At 42.8% G+C, this 18,391-nt stretch overlaps 1 protein-coding gene across 2 annotated transcripts in view; it reads right to left on the minus strand.

The window, feature by feature from the left end:
* gsk3ba (glycogen synthase kinase 3 beta, genome duplicate a) overlaps positions 1–15,529 on the minus strand; it is a 32,610-nt gene extending 17,081 nt beyond the window's left edge. Inside the window, exons 1-2 of one of the 2 annotated variants that reach the window (XM_013914367.1) lie at positions 14,607–15,529; positions 5,727–5,920 (exon numbers count right to left, since the gene is read on the minus strand). In XM_013914367.1, the coding sequence (XP_013769821.1) occupies positions 5,727–5,920; positions 14,607–14,694 (282 nt within the window). In that variant the 5' untranslated portion in view covers positions 14,695–15,529. The remainder of the gene's footprint in view (positions 1–5,726; positions 5,921–14,606) is intronic. The other variant, XM_005747197.2, reaches the window with a different exon arrangement.
* Between the last annotated feature and the right edge of the window lie 2,862 nt (positions 15,530–18,391).

The following is an 18,391-nucleotide window of genomic DNA, read 5'->3' on the forward strand; positions in this document are numbered from 1 at the left end:
GGTCAAAGACCGGCCGCAGGCAACGCCCTCGTCTTTTTTGTGCTGGAGTGTCCGAGGGTGTGTCTCTGTGTGAGAGACAGAGAGAGAGACAGTAGCATATGGAGGAGGAGTGGGAAGGCTGTCGAGTAAAGCCCAACCCAGCTCCAGTTATACTGCAGTCCATCCTGCTGACCTATCATCCCCCAGAGTGTGAGCGGCACAGACAGCAGAGACCGAGAGGAAAGAGAAAAATGACTTGATTTGCGGCGGCTGCAAGGACTACACCTGAGCGCCTCACGCAGCTGATGCTGCCAAAACCAAACCGCATCCCAAAAAGATTAAGAACGCCAAAGCCACAGAACAATACAACCTTCGCAAACACGAGCCCTGTCCTACTATAGTTATTCCCATCTCATACTTCCAGATGAGTCAACCAGTTCCTTGGTTTTGTCGTTTTAAATGGCTTCCTACAGCACCAATGTAGATCTTGGATTGTGTTTGGGAATTATACGGAGCTGTCATCAACATAAGTTGATTATAAATACTGTAATGCACTTGTACAATCAAACAAATGAAAAAATGATCAATCTGATGTGGTTTAAATATAAATAATGAGAAGAAATGTTGTTTATGTATAAGTTAAATGCAATTAAAATAGACCTGCGGTCCCTCTCAAGCCCACTCAAACTGTAAATCATCCAAAATAAAAGAACAAAGGGGTTTCTCTAAGTGTATTACTCAAAACTGTCAAACACACACTTGTGAATTTTAAAAAAAACCTACGGGGTTAAATTGATCAGGTTTCAGCTACAGAGTATTTACAGGATTTGTTATTTTTCTTTATTCGTTAATAATATTTACAAGTATCTGCCATCAGGCGTGCTCTCGGTCTGTGTGACAGCGAGGTCTAATGCGAGCATCCATTTTCCGATAGGCTGATATGTGATCCCTCAGTTGGGATGGGAGAAGGACCCATCCCATAATGGACAACAAGAACACTGTGAGCCCACCAAAGAAGCCTCACAGTTAAACCAGAAGCCTATTCACATGATTACCCTGTTTGACTTGAATTGGTTGTGTGTGTGTGTGTGTGTGTGTGTGTGTGTGCGCCCAGTGAGAGAAAATAAAACATTCACACATGTTGACTGGCATGGTTTACTCAACCCACGCTCACTTCACAGATGAGCACTAAATCAGACAGGAAAAAAGCAGAAGTGTGGACAAAAGGCTTTTGAAGTGGGGGAGAAGAAAATAGAACGCAGGTGTGTGTGTGTGTGTGTGTGTGTGTGTGTGTGTGCGCGCGCGCGCGCGCTGCATGCTTGACAGTCATGTGAAGAGTCTTAGCCCTCATTTGCTTCATTTTTCCTAACAAGCTGTTCATGAGGAGGACGTGCAGATGAAGCAGCGAGAAAGACGAGGCGGAAAGAGCGACAGCCAGCTGAGGCAGAGGGTCTTCTCTAAAGAGGAAACTGAACAATCAAACCAGCGTGAGCTTCACTGAGCTGTTTAAAAGAGGAGGCAGCCTGCTAGCACGTCATGCTAACCACAGGCTAACAGGAAGAGCAGGATGTGACTTCACCGGGGCCGGCACGCAGAGCCACAAAAAGACAGTGTGAGCGTCCGCAACGAGCACCGCGAATTTGGTGGCAGATGTCCGACCCCCTACACCATTAAGTGACATCATTCATCTTGTCTGGCTTCACAGAGCAAAGGACTAGCACATCCCGAGGAAAAGAAAAACTGTGCTGAATCTCCAACAGGTTAAACCCAGGGTTTTGAGTTGCTCAAGCATTTAGCTGAACCAGTTGGGTGAAAACGCTACAGGCAAATAGATTTGACTGAACTTTGTGAGCAGTTCTCACAGTTATGGGTAAAAAGAAAAAGAGCAGCGGGATGGGAGTCTACAAGACAACAGTGAGCGTTCTCCTCCTGGGAATAACGGACATAAATGATGAGCGAGAAGGGAATAGCTCTGCCTTCCAAGCTTAAATCAAATATTAACAGACTTAATTCCCATTAGACATACTACTCATTTATTTATTTATAACAGGGGCATGTATGTAGTATGACACATAACCTACCCATTTATCATTGTCAATACATTTTTAGTTCGTTTTTTCCCCTCTTTTCTTCATGCCAGATTTCATTTTGTATTTTCAGTTTTACTTTAAATGCATGTAAATGTGAACTGCTTCTCCTGGTTTGCAGCCATTGTTTACTGGAACCATAGTCTGACGACATAGCCCCTGCTATTTTTAGTAACGTCTGTGCTTTTTTCCCCCCTTTCCTCTAGTCAAATGTCTACAATTAAAGCATCTCTTGTCACACAGTGAAATAAAAGCTTATGGGTAGAACGTACACAAACTTTACAGCATCACAAGGTCAGAGATGTGAGGTATAAATTGTTTTTTGCAGTAATTTTACAGTTGAAATGTATCTCCTTTAATCATCGCAAAAACTTCTTATTTTTGCCTGTGAGGTTAGAAATTAAGTGTCTGAGTCCATTCAGAGCTGCAAAGTAATTGCTGTGCTTAGGCTGGAAGAGCCCAGTCAAACCAACCCCAACTCAGCTGGTAGTTGTTACTGTATTGAGTGTCTGTGTGTATGACAAATATATAGTCTCACACGACAATAGTGCACTCGTTTTTTTTAAGGTGTGACTTTCAGTTGTGGTTGGAATGGCAGCAACTCTAGAGGTCGGCTGGTGAGCCCCTGGTAACCTTCAGTTGCCAGGAAAAATGTGTATTCCCTACCTGGCTGACAAGTTGTTGGAGGTTGCTGGCTGTCGCTAGGGGTTGTCGATTGCGAAGACAGCGCTGCACCAAAAAACAAAACCAAAAAAAATCCTCCTTGCGTGGCTAGCAGGCAGCCATGGTCACCCTTAGTTTGCATTGACACAAACACAAAGTTCAAGTTTAAGCCTAACATGTAAATTATACTCCTGCGTCAGATCTACATTGTAACGTACGCAATAACCGGAATCCTATTTTAACTCTACGCCAGACAGGCACCTCCTGAGAAAAGTAACTACACGTTGGGTCGACGACCACAACCACTCGAGTGGTGTGAAAGGTTGCAGTGTGGAGGTAAAAGGAGTTACTATGTAAGTTAAGACGTAAATTTCCTGCAGAAGCCTAAATTAAGCTTTACTGCTGACATGTTTCATAAAGGTGTAGCTTCTACTTTCAAGGCTAAGCGTCTTTGTTTCCATTTGTATTGTACTTTTCACAGTTTCACCACCAGTCTGTGCACAGCGGCACTGTTTGTGGACACGTTTGCGTCTCCCTTGCAAACTACAAGCTGTCTTATTGTAACCAAGACAATTCCAAGGAGGTAGCAACCACTCACCAGCATTTCCCGTAGCTTACAGTGGTTTCAGTTCATCAAAAAAAGGCTAGAAAGAGAGAGCATATTTCTCCCATATTGGCTTCCCTTCACTGGCTCCCTGCTAAATCCAGAATTGAATTCAAAATCCTGCTCCTCACATACAAGGTCTTAAATAATCAGGCCCCATCTTATTTTAATGACCTTGTAGTACCATATCACCCTATTAGAGCACTTTGCTCTCGCACTGCAGACCTACTTGTACTGTATTTAAAAGTAGAATGGGAGGCAGAGCCTTCAGTTTTCAGGCCCCTCTTCTGTGGAACCAGCTTGCAGTTTGGATTCGGGAGACAGACACTATCTCTACTTTTAAGATTAGGCTTAAAACTTTCCTTTTTGCTAAAGCATATAGTTAGGGCTGAGGTCGCCCTGAATGGATGCTGCATTGAGTAGTTCTTCTTCAGTCACCTTTCTCACTCACTATGTGTTAATAGACCTCTCTGCACTGAATCATACTTGTTATTAATCTCTGGCTTTCTTCCACAGCATGTCTTTTATCCTGTTTTCCTTCTCTTACCCCAACCGATCACGGTAGATGGCCGCCCCTCCCTGAGCCTGGTTCTGCTGGCGGTTTCTTCCTGTTAAAAGAGTTTTTCCTTCCCACTGCCACTGTCAAAGTGCTTGCTCATAGGGGCTCATATAATTGTTGCGTTTTTCTCTGTATCTATTATTGTAGGGTCTACCTTACAAAATAAAGCGCCTTGAGGCCACTGTTGTTGTGATTCGGCGCTATATAAATAAAATGGAATTGAATTGAAGTTTGCATTTGGTTGCCGACCGATTTCTATCCTGTGTGACTGGAGCCTAAAGAAACTGAAACGTGACTACTATACATTTACATTTCAAGAACCAAGTTCCAGTTAAGAACCACTACTAAACTGTCCAGTACACCATAATCACACACCTGCAAGCTTAATAACTTCCTTTAGCATGTTGAGTACCTGAGTCTAACATAAGCTATTTTTATATTTTGTTGCTATACTGGCTGCTGAAAACAAGAATGGGCCTCCATTTTTCAGAAAATTGATCAACAATCAATAAGAGAATCGATAAAGAATAAGCCCTTTAAGCAGACTCAATAATAGTATTGGTATCACTAAATCCAATAACATCCCTAATTAGACTGCACTGGCTTCAGTGGTGAGGAAGAGAACCAGTGAAGGTGACCTGGGTAAAAATGTGGAGTCCAGCTAAGTTAACAGATATCATTTTTCTGGTGAAAGTGAAACAAACACGAGTTGACTGATGGTATCCTGGTAATGTATATTTTAATAAATAAAACTTTGATCCCAGTGTTAGAGTTTATGGCTGCTTTTGAAGCATCCCAGAAATAGGTTAAGAAGCGCTGGTTTGAATTTAAACCATTTAACAAACATTATACATATGTATAAAATAACCAACTGCAAGATTAACACTTTGAGCTGTTACCCAGTTTAACCCCAGCCTGATCACACACTTAAAATACTGTGGAAGCTCATTTTTTAAAGCCTTTAAACTTGATGAAACTCTAAACAGCTCTTCTGCAAGCGTTGCTTTCTGAGGTCTAGTGGCAGGGACAATGAGTTTGTTTATATGAACATGAGTTTTTGAAGCATCCCATTTTGTCTTTGCCACATAAACATCATATCCTGATTTCTGAAACAAGGACAAACCCTTAACCAGTCAGAGAGACCCAAATATGCTATCCTAAGCACTCAAAAATAATCCCAGCTAATGTTGCTTATATACATCTTATTATCAAGTTTGTGTGTTTCATGTAAACATCCTATCCGCATGATCCTCGGGACACTTATTTCCACCCATATACACTCAGCGGAGGCCATGAACCAGTGGAGCAAAGACAATGTTGCCCAAATGAAGGAACAACGAGCCATCAGCCAAATCTATTCAAAGCACAGGAGGAGATTTCCAGCAGAGCTCTACTTGGAAAGAAACATGACATTTGCAAGCTGACGGATGACGGAGTATTTATGTGTTTGAGTTTGTCGGTGTGAGAAAAGACCTCCGCTCCACTACTACACAAACACGCACATTCTCTGCAAGAAGAAGAAAAGACACGCTTTAAAGTAGGAATGTGTTGAATGACAAACTTTCATGCTCTTCTTTTGTTTTCTTTTGTTTCACAGCTTCTCTGATCTCCCCGTTCGTGTGAAAGATCTCTCCATTCATGTCTCTTTCACGGTTACCCCGTAACATTCATTAATGCCACACATCTCGACTCTGATTGCATGGATTTTTTGTTTTAAAAAAAAGAAAGAAAGAAAAGAAAAAAAGGGTGATTTGGAGGGTAAACATTGAGTTTGTGTTTATATGCACACTCGTCAATTACGCCTGCAGCTGTTCTCAGTCATAACAAGTTTTACCTTAAACCTCTTGTCTTGCAGGACCTTCTTGATGGCCACCAGCTCTCCAGAGTCGCAGAGTTTAGCTTGGTAGACGACGCCAAAAGAGCCATTGCCGATGACCTTGGTGTCCGTGTAGCTGACTTCCTGTGGCCGGTCGGGGCCTTGGCCTGGGGTGGCCACAACTGTCGTTACCTTGCTGCCATCTTTGTCCCCTGCAGATACAGACAAAGACACAAGCAACACACAAGTGTTCAGATCCGAGTAGATTAGATCAAAACATTGATTTTCCCATTTATTATATTCTTTCCGAATCATTTTGTCTGAAATACACGAAAGAAGAGTAAAAATGCTCGTGATCCTGAGAGTTTCAGGTGAGTCTCAGAGCTCCCCATCTGAAAATCCAAAGATAGTTCACAGAAAACCAGACCACTGTGTGACCACTGCAGCAGTGCTTCCAAGCATTTAAAAAATAAAAATTTTTTTTTTTTTAAATCTTCAAACTGAACTTTATTCAGAACGACAGTTGACTGGTGTATTGATTCATGTGTGATGGACTGGCTTTTAAATGTGGGTCACACTGTGAGAACTCGTTCTCTGACACCGTTTCTGAATTCTGCTGCAGGCTGTCTTTGGTCATCAAAGCGTCAAATTGGTCCTCGATTCACAAGTCATACAACGCAGGCAAGGACCGTGTATTACTGATGAACATTTGAACCGTGTTACTGTCATGCCTATCAGCTTTAGCCTCAGACAGACAAAAAAAAAAAAAGCACAAGTGGAAAGAGCTGTAAAATTGAGGAAACTCTACATTAGCTGGCAGTAAAAAGGATGACTGGACAGGTCTGAACTTAACCCAGACTTCAGAGGAGGAGCCTAAACAAGTCAAAAATATCAAATGCATTCTTCTTTGAATTTCTCACAGCGGTAGGCAGCAAACACAACTGGTTGGATGGACTCTGGAAGGCCGCTGCGTCCACCCATATTGAGTGGGCGTGCATGTCATGCTGATTTCTAGTAAAGTACCAGGTCATGGGTTGTTTGCATGTGTGTTTTGAATCAACAATTTCCTCGGACTGATTAACCCCGCACTGCTAATCCACAAATCAACATTTGACCTCAAACTATAACCGAGGGTGTGGAGGTTAACCAGTCCTATTTCTTACTTTCACTGGTTTGCTGAGTTTATTTTCCAACACCACCATTGATTTCGATGCAAATAATCCCCCCACGGGCTCAATCCAGACATAAAATTATTAATGTGCGTTTGCAAGCCTTATTCTGCTGCTGTGTGGCCAGCGAGAGGCTCCATTACCAAAGATGCAATTACAATCAAAGAATAGGGAAGGAATGGGAGAAAACAGTGGAGGGGTCTGAGAAACCCAAAAAAGAAAAAAGAGACAGCTTCCCTCTCCAGGACCAAGTCTAGAAAGGGAAACTAAAGATGGATTCTGTACCAACAGAAATAGACTTTCCAGGACTGTGGACAGAGAGAGGAATATGACTCTGCCTACATATATTCCAACAGGGCCATTTCTATGACGCCTCTGCACTTCCTCAAACCGTGAGAAAAGTCTGTGCCTGCTCACAAACACATACTGGGAACCCACACTGCCGTAAGGAAGGAATGACCAAGCGATCAAATGTCATTTGAGTGACTAACTGGACACGCATGAAGCAGGACTTTTCACACAGACTAGAGAAACTATTACAATTGCACACAATTAGGAATTACCTTCAGTTCACATGTGAGAAGAAATGTAACTTCCTATAAAGCAAAGGGCACCTATTTATTCTAATAAGTAAACAATAAACCAGGAAAACAAGCAAATCTTTACTACAATAAATTTAAAAAAATCCTAAAAACTTTAACTGCAGTTTAGTTCTTAATCACTTTGTCATTTAACTTTTAGAAAACTAAAAAACATTGGGGAGACAAAAAAATAGATCCAGGCATTGATAAACAGTCATTTCTACCAATATTTCTACAGTAAAAAAGGCCAATATTGGTTTAACCAATAATCTGTCCATCCCTATAATAAACTATCCCCAACAAGCAAAAGTATTTGGTAAAAACTTCTATTACATGTAAAGAGTTCTTTAAATATAACCAAACATGAATTTTGCACCAATAACAGAGAAATCAGAGCAACAACAAACATCTTCAAGCATGCGCGGGAATTGTTAACTTATCAGTCAGCCTGCGACAAGTACACTAGTTAATACATAAATCGCAGTGCATCACTCCATGTACGTATGCTGTATTATATATCTACAAAGTGACAGAGCAGAGACGGTTGTTGCAATGCGACGTTTAGCCAGCGGCATCAATATTCGATTCAGGTCAGCAGACTAGTTCAGGCCACGGCTGAATATGGCTAACGCGTGCGCACAACAACACTGCTGCTGAGCAGTCACAGGACACGTGTGCGGCTGCTGCTGTTAAAAACGTGTAACCCTGTATTTCTATCAAAGCTGCTGAAAAACTACCTGAGCAAATGTCATAAATTCATCTGTGTTTATCTAAATCAAATCAAGGGGAAAAAAACTACTTTTTAACTTACAGCCTTGTGGATCATCTTAATTTTCCTGACATGAATAATAAATAAGGACTTGCAGTTATTTGAAGCTTATTATGGGATAAGTAACGTGATTAAGTTTGTAAAGTGTTGCCTAAAAGCAACACTTTTATTCTGTCTTTTTGTCATTTATTTTTCTCTGGTGGAGGGCAATGAAGTACTTTTAAGGGGCATCCACAAAGGAAGCAACCAGCAGCATCTTGGCAACAAGAGACCATAAATAGTCAACAATATTCAGCAACTTCAGGTGATGTGGAGCAAAATAACTGCTGGCAATGCAAGGTGGGGGGATCCTGCGTTAAACTTTCATCAACCTGAGGTGAGAAAATGAAGCAGCTACCAATGAGAGGGAAGGACGTGCTGATTGACAGGGTAGCCCTTTCAGGTTAGGTTGCATCCGCACAGGGAAGCGATCACTGGTCTGATGCTGACAGTTGGTCGACAGAAGATATTCTAGGTTCCAGTTGCCGAGGTTACCCTTTAAGGCATTTCCTACCAGGTCATGTCAACCACCGGTATCCTGTCCTCTCACTGGCAGTCGCTTCAACGCGTCACCAGTGGGATCTTTTTTGCCCGTAGTCACGTTGAGTGTCACTGACTTTCTACGGCCTCTAAACGCCTCGTGACAACAAATTGCTCCCTGTGTGGACGTCTCCCCACAGTCACAGTCAGTAAAGGAACTTTGAGTTCTGACTCTCAAGTCTTCCTGTGGCTGGCAAATATTAATCACATCTTTATTGTTTCGTTAAACTCTCTTTTAATCACAGCCCAACAGAATTTTACCCCTAAAAAAGAAGATTATATTGCCACTGAAATTATTTGTCAGTCCCTCCTCAAAACAGAAGATTAGCCACAAAATGACCGCACTCACATTGTGGCATGTACACGATAATTCAATAAGTTATTAGTAGGGGTGCAACGATATTCGTATCGATATTGAACCGTTCGATACAGTGCTTTCGGTTCGGTACGCATATGTATCGAACAATACAACATTTGTAATTTATTTTATCAACTTTCCTTCTGACGATGCTGTCTGTGTGGAGCGCTCAGTGAATCTGCGTTCGACTACTCCGCCTAGGCTGCACTGTCGAGCACAGATCCACTGAGCGCTCCACACAGACAGCATAGTCAGAAGGAAGAGCGCAGGGCAAGCTAGCGAGACAGAAGTTAAGCTCTCCTTGCAACATGGACCTCCCCCACCCTCATTCAGATCTGGCGTTTGGAATTATTTTGGTTTTCATGTGACGGATGACCCTGAAGGTAAGCGAGTCATGGACTAAAGTAAAACAGTATGTTGGATGTGCCATGCAATGCTCAATTACATGGGTGGGAACTAGTGTGTTAGCGCAGTTAGCTCGTTAACGTGTTGGCTGTCTAGCCCCATGCACGGGGCGATGGGCGGTAGCTCGTTAACGGAGATTTGCCATGTTGTGGCGTTAAGGTCATTTCAACGAGATTAACCTGAAAGCACTAGTGGGAACACAACGAATATGACTGCACATTTACGCCGACATCATCCTAGTGCAAAGACAAGTGGAAGCAGAAAAAAAACAAGCAAGCATGCTACTAACTTTAGCCGAGTCATTTAGACAGCTGTTAGCACATGATTCTCCTTATATATGTTTAATATGCTGCTGAGAATATAGCCCAGAAGAAGCGGATAGTATAGCTTTTATTTTGGAAAGAGACATTTCTCTGCAATAAACTCTCTTTTCCAAAGATGAGTGATTCCTCAATCAGATACAGGGCTCGCAATATCGCTAGCCCGACGTCCTGGGGCTAGCGATTTTTTTCAGTCGGGCTACCAAAATCTATCTCTGCCCTGCCCGTCGGGCTTTTGTAGGAAGGAAAAATATATGTCAATGCTTTTGCATTCTTTCAGAAATGTAGCTGGGTAATTATGTCATTGGCATCGGTGAGCCACTGTCAATATGTGACATATTGAAGTCGCGTTTGAATTTGCGCTTGTTTTTTTGCTTTCACTTTGCAATCGCGCGAACTGTGTGTAGAGAGCGACAGCACTGATCTGTGAGTGATGATAATTTGTGCACCAATTCCTCTGACATCGTCTTATTAATTGTTAGCTTACTATGCAAACATGACAAGTGAAATCTCCCGCAGCTTAAACATGTGAGAGGTTGATCGCGCAGAGAATCGCTGAGCTTATGTGAGTGCGTGTGTAAAAGCAGCAGGATTTATATTTCAGTTCTGCTGAGCCAAATAAGACAGGTCAGGGTGAAGAAGTGACAGCCAAAGAAAAGCTTACCACAAAACGGAGAAGTTATGACAAATCAGACTATAAGGCAAAAAGAAAGTGCAGCTTTATGGTTTCATGGACAAAAGAATTTCTGTGGCTGCAATATGACGAGCTAAATAACCAGGGCTGCACATAAGTGGTCCGCAGGTGCGCATTCGCTGTCAAAATAAAAAACAGGCACAAGGGTTAGGGTTAAATTTAAAAACTGTACTTTTGAGTTAAAATATATATTTATAATTTTAATAAATGACAAATTAAAAAGGCATGAACATTTTTTTGTATCGAAAAAATATCAAACCGTGACACCAAAGTATCGAACCGAACCGTGAATTTTGTGTATCGTTGCACCCCTAGTTATTAGCTATTAATATACAGCAGTGCCTTGGCACTGATAATGAACAGAATAACATGGCATAATTCTAAAGACAAATCCTCCACGCTCACTATTCCATGGTCCAAGTTCTGGACAAGATGCTTCTTTTTATTAATGCAATAGCAGTTTTACCCCTTCTAGTTAATGCATTAGTATTTTGTCTGACACGGAAGTCTAAACAAAGAAATTTTCTTTGTAGTTTTACACTCGACTCCCACAGCATGATCAGCCACACTCTTTCCAAGTACTACAGGGGTATAAATATGCAGCAGTAATCAAGCTGCAGTCATAAAATTAGTCATGTATTTACTGCAGTGCGAATAATAATTTTCACACCATTCATGTTGCATCACTACAAGTGAATGTCAAAGAATGTAAAGCCTGCCAAACAGCCCATGTGTCCATCGCTTTCTGAATTTTGGCAAAGAATTGCACACAATAACTTGCTCACACACCAATCAGCTACGCAAGGGAACTACTGACAGGGGATTTGTGGACGACTCGTTACAAGGCAGTGTTCTGCTGGGAAACCTTAGGTCCAAGCATCAACACCCAACTAAACATAGGTGCAAGCCCTGAAGAGTGCACGCAGAGATATTTTTATAACCTTTAGGGTAACTAAAACCTGACGGGCTTATCACTAAGCTTAGATTTTAAACCTAGCTCAAGATATGTGTGCCATATTTTACACTGCCGAGTCAGGAGAACATTTAGGCCTCGTCATGCCTGAACCTGGCAAGCAGAAGCATCCACGCATTGGATCAAACAGTTCTAAGGAGTCGCTACTACTTTTCAATACCTTTTTTTTTTGTTTGCATTCACACAGGTAACAGGAAGTGGCAGTGACAGCTCTTGCATTTTCTTCTACACCTCTCCAGCCTCCTCTTTTTCAGTCTACATTGCTTTAAAGTGTAGTGGCTTCCTAGAAGCAAGTTGAAAGCAATTAAGATACAAAATTTTGGCATTCTGGCTCAGTTCCGGTATATACCGTATATATTTCACTGTCATTTTTCCCTTGCTATGCTTCATTTTTTTATTAATATTAATAGATTTCTCTTTATTTTTTCCCCCACTGATGCTGCATTCACGTGTCTTTCATGACAGACGCGCATCTGCTGCTTCGCAGTCCTCAGCTCCTGTAATGCAGACACAGGTACAAACAATTTTGCAGAATCCCCCCCGTTGTAAAGCTGACACGATAATTTACTGCATTACTGGAACGAGTGTTACAGCTAATGCAAAGCAAACTTGGCCAAGAATCACTGAGATGGAGACATAATATTGGTGCATGGATTGTAGATGTCAGGGTAGCGTGCAGCCTGCAGAGCCATTGCTGCACTACTACACTCATCTTATTTAGCTTTCTCGCTCTCTCTTTCTCTCACTCACAAAAAAAAAAAAAAAAAAAGATCTCATCTTTCTTCTAAACCCTGAGCGATTCCGGTGGTCCTCGTCTCGTCTGTAAGCCCTGCTGTTTCGTTTGGAATCAAAGAGTATAATTAGTTCATTTTGTTCTCGTCATCACTTGTAAAACGTGAGAGGGGGACAGACAGGAAAAAGGAGAAAAGAGGAAGAGAGAGCTGCTGCTTTGAGATGCTAAACAAGCTGCTCATTGTTCCTGGCCAGCTGCCTCACCCCCCAAAATACAAAACCTGAGGGTGCTCGAGTGGGTGTGTGAATGTACTGTATGTATGTATATGCATGTGTGTTTCCGTCTGCCTGTGTAGGAGGGATAAGAGCATTCTCTCCAGGATCATACGCAGTGGCTACAGCTGTTTAGGACCATCAGCCAAGTTATTACACACACATTTGAGTGCATATATCTATCCAAGTGTGTGTGTGTTATAGGATGGTGGAGGAAAGGATAATAGTGGATGACATCCTGGACCGGATGAAAAAACAAGTCTAGGTAGATTCCAGCTAAGTGACACAGTCCAAAGTACAGTTTTTATACAACTGAAACTGCGTACCACATACCTCTGTGTGACAGAGCCTACCTTAGATTAAAACTATAACTAAAAAGAAAGTTAAATTATATGTAGCTGCTTGTTACAAGAAAAAATAAAACTCAGTGATTTAGATTTGCTGTCATCCTTGATCGTTAAAGATTGGGAACTAGAGCAGGGCGATATGACCAAAACTATTTATCACGTCATACATTTGAAAATTTGCGATAACGATATAACTGACACTAGACAAAATACTGAAAAATTTTACAACAGGGGACATCTGAGCAATCAGCCACTCTACTTTCCTCCATGGAGATGAACACCACCTGCTGTTAGACATCAGATTATCAAACACCTATTTAATTGAGCAACTAGAGGTTCAGCTTATTATTTTAGTTGATAAAAAAGTACCGAGTCACCAGATGAGTCTCCAAAACTTTTGTCTGAAAAAATTAATTCTCACATTTAGCAGACCTGACCCATACATGCACCTGGGGTGAGACAAGAATTAGGCTTGGGTTTGGTGTGTGTATGTGTGTCACAGTGCACTAATCGGTTTCCAGCACCAAGGCCCAGACATGAGCCTGAGCTCAGGCCTCACCCGCCTGACATACATCATGCTCACATCACAGCCTTAAGGCTCCATCAGCATTCTTTAACAGGTACGTGCCCTCACACCCCACTCCACTCCACCCCACCCATCTGTGTGTCAGATAAGACAGGGGTGTAACTAGGAACTGTGCAAGTGTCCATCTATGACAGTCGATACTCATTAATAATAAAGATGCTATACTTATAAATTAATTTCAATGAAAAGACTTTTAGATATGTAAAGTGTTAATTTGATGTTATTTAAACTGACTGAGCTCTAACTGGGCCATTAAATATAACCAACACAGCAGTAGTATCTTCAGCATGGGAGCGAGTGCGCCTTGCCTTGAGATCATCGTGGTGATGGATAGACTAGACGAAGGAGAGGCGTCTAGCACCCACATTGCCAGCCCCCCACCCCGCCACTTGCTCAGCTGACAGGCCTAGTCAGTCGCATGGCTTCCTCTCTGCAGCCAGTCTATAAGCGGTCTCCGGCACCGTGCCACCGTGGCTTCATGAACAGGATACTCGATGTCACACTCCCTCCGGTCGTCGCGACACGGCCCGTGGAAGTAGTGGAAACAGGGCTAATAAACCACCCCCCGTAGGATCGCGTCAGTTTTGCCCGACTCAACTACGGGCGCACCTTCCGTTCTGACAGTTGCGTAATAGACCGGACCTATCGCTTTAACTCCATTACGCATGTGATTGGTGCTGTGTGGCAATATCTCTACGCGATCTAATCTACATTCAAATGGACAATAATCAGGCCGGATCTGCGGTGGAAGGAGAAGGCTTGGTTTTGACCTGGGCCTGTGCCAACACTACCTTCCTATGGCCCGGCCCTTCCCGGCGCGGCCTGCTAACCCCGCTCCGGCTGACCGGCCCCGGGGCGGCGCGACAGAGCGCGTAACGCTGTGTGCCAACATCGGGGCGAGCAGCAGTGTGTGCCGCTCAGCACCATCCACTGTCTCGCTCTGTGACACACATATATGACAGAGATAAGCTTCCCGGAGCTAACCGTATGCTAACTTGACACATTTCCAGTCTAGTTAGTGAGAGGACACTTAAGCGAGCATATGCAGCCCACGGTGGGCCTGGTGCGTGCAGGAAAAGTCTGCCACTCTAGAATTACACGGGTGTACTTACTGCTGACTTTCATGCTGCCGAAAGCTGAAGGCTGCGGCACTGGCTTGCAGCTCTCGGCGAAAGATGTGGTCCTGGGCCGACCCGACATGATCCGACGATCCCCTTGATTCTCTCGACTGTGACTTGCTTAAACGGCGGAGCTGATCGATTCGCCGAACCTTCTCATCAAAAATAAAAAATAATAAAAAAAAAAGGAGGGGGGGATGACAGTAAATTAATATCACTGTAATTCACGGGGAGGTCAGCCAGAAAGAGATCCCCTTATCCCAGGAATCCTTCACACTACTTCGTATCGCCACTAAATGACCCTTTTCTTTTCCACCGACGGTCTATCAGAGCATCGTTTCCTCCTTGTGCTCCAGGATTTCTTTCAGCGGGCCTTTGAAGACACGTATCCGACTAAAATAGTCATGAATCTGGCCTCTCCCTGTGGCCCCACGGTTAAAAACCAGCGGTAATTTCTTTCGGGGTGCGGAATCGATTTCACGGAGATGAAGAAGGGTTAGTTCAGATACTGATCCGGTGCGGATCGGTGACAAATGCGGCGTTTTCTTAACGATTCGGGACACATGCAGTTCCACTTCATATCCCGATGTGGAGGCTCAATGATCCGACTGCCATGGCGGCTCCCTCGCTACCCTAGCCTACAGACGGTCCAACGGAAAATCTGCCAGCTGCTACAGTCTTCTTCAGCGAATTCACTAGCCGTACGCCGACTCTAAATCCAGCCTTGCCTCGGTTAAATTTCGGTGTCTTTACCGAGACCCCAGGCCGGCGAGCTCCTCAGAAAATACTGGTCTTTAAGCTCAGAGTGCGACGATACGAAATTTCTTTTTTTATTCCTTCCCCATAGGTTTCAGGCTCGCAGTCTTTGTCGCTGCGCATGGTAGGTACGCCGTTTCCGCAAATTGTTCGAGGGATTGCTCCGGCGTCACGGAAAGACGTTCACGCTGCTGACGTAACTCGCGAGGGAGAATAGGAAAACTGTGAACGCGCGCACGGCGAATCTGGGGTGGCCGATTGAGCCAATCAGAAAGGGTATCCTTCAAAAATGGGCGGCGACCATTTCACCGCCGTCCAATGAAAACCCCGCTCTCGAGCACCACATGGCATAATTTGCTCGGCACCGCCCTCGCGACTTCAAAGGCTTTTTTCATGTGCCGCGTCGGGGACAAGGGGCGGGCCCGTTCCCGGGATGGATGACTTCTTCCACCAATGGAGAGCCGAAGCCGGGCTGTCAGTTCAAATGGACCCAGCTGTCACGGACACGGAGCACCGGTGGTCATGCAGCACTGTTGCTATGTTAGTTACAAAAGCCTCTCCTTTATCGCTCCCCAACACTTTTTACCACACGCGGCCCTCGGGCACATCCTTTTAATTAGTGTCATCCTGCTTAGTAATGTAATAATGTGCGCGTGCACGCGTCTCATCCTTCTATTATAACCTTATCTTACATGTTTAGCATCGTACGTCCTGATTTCACATTTTAACTGCTGTCTCTTTGTGTGTTTTAAAGATGCAAGATAAACAAAGCTTTTGCTATTATTTATTTAATAAAGGTACCTAATGGATGAGTTGGTTCTGAAGATTCCTTTGACTGATGTTTTTTTTTTCCGCTTAATTTTTGGTGATATTTTGATGTATATAGTTTCTAAAAGGAGAATCATAGGCAAAACCTTCAGCTAGCAATCTCCCCTGTGGACTCAGCTCCCAGTTTGAGGAGACAGATACCCTCTTTACTCTTGGCTTAAAACTCTCCTTTTTTCTTTTAAGCTTATAGGTAGGGCTAGATCAGGTGACCCCGAACCATGTCTTGATTATGATGCAATATTGCTGGGGGACTTGCTAAGATGCAATGAGCATTTCTTCTTCTCTTATGGCTTTATGCTACAGCTGCATTTACATACCACTCCAGCATGGCATTAACTTTTTTCTTCTCTCTGCCATTGTGTTTTGTCCTTGTCTCTCCATGATCTTCTTTGTCTGTTCTCTTTCCTCTTACCCTTGAGAGGGCTATTGATTTCCACTGACATAATATTTATGAACGATTTTAATTAATAATAGTGAAGCTGCAAGGAGCAGAGGTAGTGAAGGTGGATGAGTTTAACTACACTGAGTCAAAAATCCAAAGCAACGGACAGTGAAGAAGAGAGTGCAGGCAGGGTGGACTGGGTGGAGACGAGTGTCAGGGGTGATTTGTGACAAAAGCAGCATGAGTGAAAGGGAAGGTTTACAAGATGATAGCTGATGGTAGGTTTGGAGACAAAGTCAGAGAGACAAGGATGAGAGGACTTGCAGAGGAGGGATAATAGATATATTTTAAAAATGGAGCTGCGAGGCTGGAGGAAAAAGAGGAAGATCACAGAGAAGGTTCATGGCTGTGGTGACAGAGGACATGCAGATGGCTGATGTGACAGAGGAGGATTTAGGGATAGTGTGAGAATGAGGCAGATGATCCATCGTGGTGACCCCTAAAGGGAGCATGCAAAAGAAGAAGAAGAAACCATTAATATAAATTTTAAATGAGGTGTTAATAATTGAATGTTGTATCACTGAGTCAAAAATATTCTAAATAATCTAGAACTGTGATTTATTACTGATCTATAAAGCAGTTATTGTTAACAAACCACCAAAAAGGTTGGAATTCATGCAGTTTATGTTTGTCTGGTGATCTAAAATCGCTGAAGGTGTATCTTGTTCTTTTCTGCAAATGCATGTGAGTGTCACTAACTGTACTGAACTCTAATTATATGTGTGCTGCATTTCATGAAATGGCAATAAAGTCTATCGAATGCAGAATCCAGAAAGGGCAGGAAAGTCTTTCCCTGTTCACAGTGATACAGTTGCTAGTGTATCTTTTATGCAGGTGTGTGTGTGTATGCGTGTGGGTTTTATTCTCCGTATCAAAGGGAGTTTCTCCCAGGCTGGCCTTCAATGGTTCATATGCTGAACAGAGAGCAGCAGCATCTTAAAAGCAGGCAGCTGAGCAGAAGTAACGCAAGACACTGTTTTGCCTTCATAGCAACACCTCCCCCGGCAAACATACATTTTCCCATTAGTGGAGGAAAAAAATACGAGAAAGACAGAGAGTAGATAGCAGAAGGGAGTGGAAGTGAAGGGCAAGCTATAAAAGAGACATGAAAGATACGAGGCAGAAAAGGCTTTTGTCTGTGTTTCAGGAAAACCCATGAAAATGTGGTGAAATCATGGTGGAGATTTAAGTGATGGGAAGCCTGGCAAATATTTTAACTCAGGGAAAATGTTGCATTTAACATGGAAATCATATAAAGGTGAGGTTTAGTATTTAACATCAAGTCAGCACTCACATTCACAGAATGCACATTGTAAATTCAAACTCAGAGTCAGCAAAGGAACATAACAACATTTTAAGGAATGTTTATAATAAAAGAAACATAAAGTAATTCTGGGCACCAAATCATCAACAAATAAATACAGAAATAAATACAGAATTGCACAATTGATAATAGAGCGCACATTTGTTCTGCGAAAACCTTTTATGCGAAAACCTGTTTATGTCATTTTTCATTATTGTGTCTCTTCTGTCAGTATATTTTGAGAACTTACATGAGTTAACTAACAAAGCACCTGTCTACAGTGCTGTGCAAAAGTCCTGATTTCCTCAGTTCACAATATTTTGCCAGGAAAATATGAAATAGATGCATAAATAGAAATAGAAATACAGTATATAAGGAAAGAAACAGAGTTTGTACAAGTATGACCACCTTTATTCTTTAACACATGCTGAACTCTCTTAGGCAAGCTTT

This window comes from Pundamilia nyererei, unplaced genomic scaffold, assembly GCF_000239375.1.
Source record: "Pundamilia nyererei isolate P.nyererei 1_Seehausen unplaced genomic scaffold, PunNye1.0 scaffold00190, whole genome shotgun sequence".
In the NCBI taxonomy this organism is placed as follows: domain Eukaryota; kingdom Metazoa; phylum Chordata; class Actinopteri; order Cichliformes; family Cichlidae; genus Pundamilia; species Pundamilia nyererei.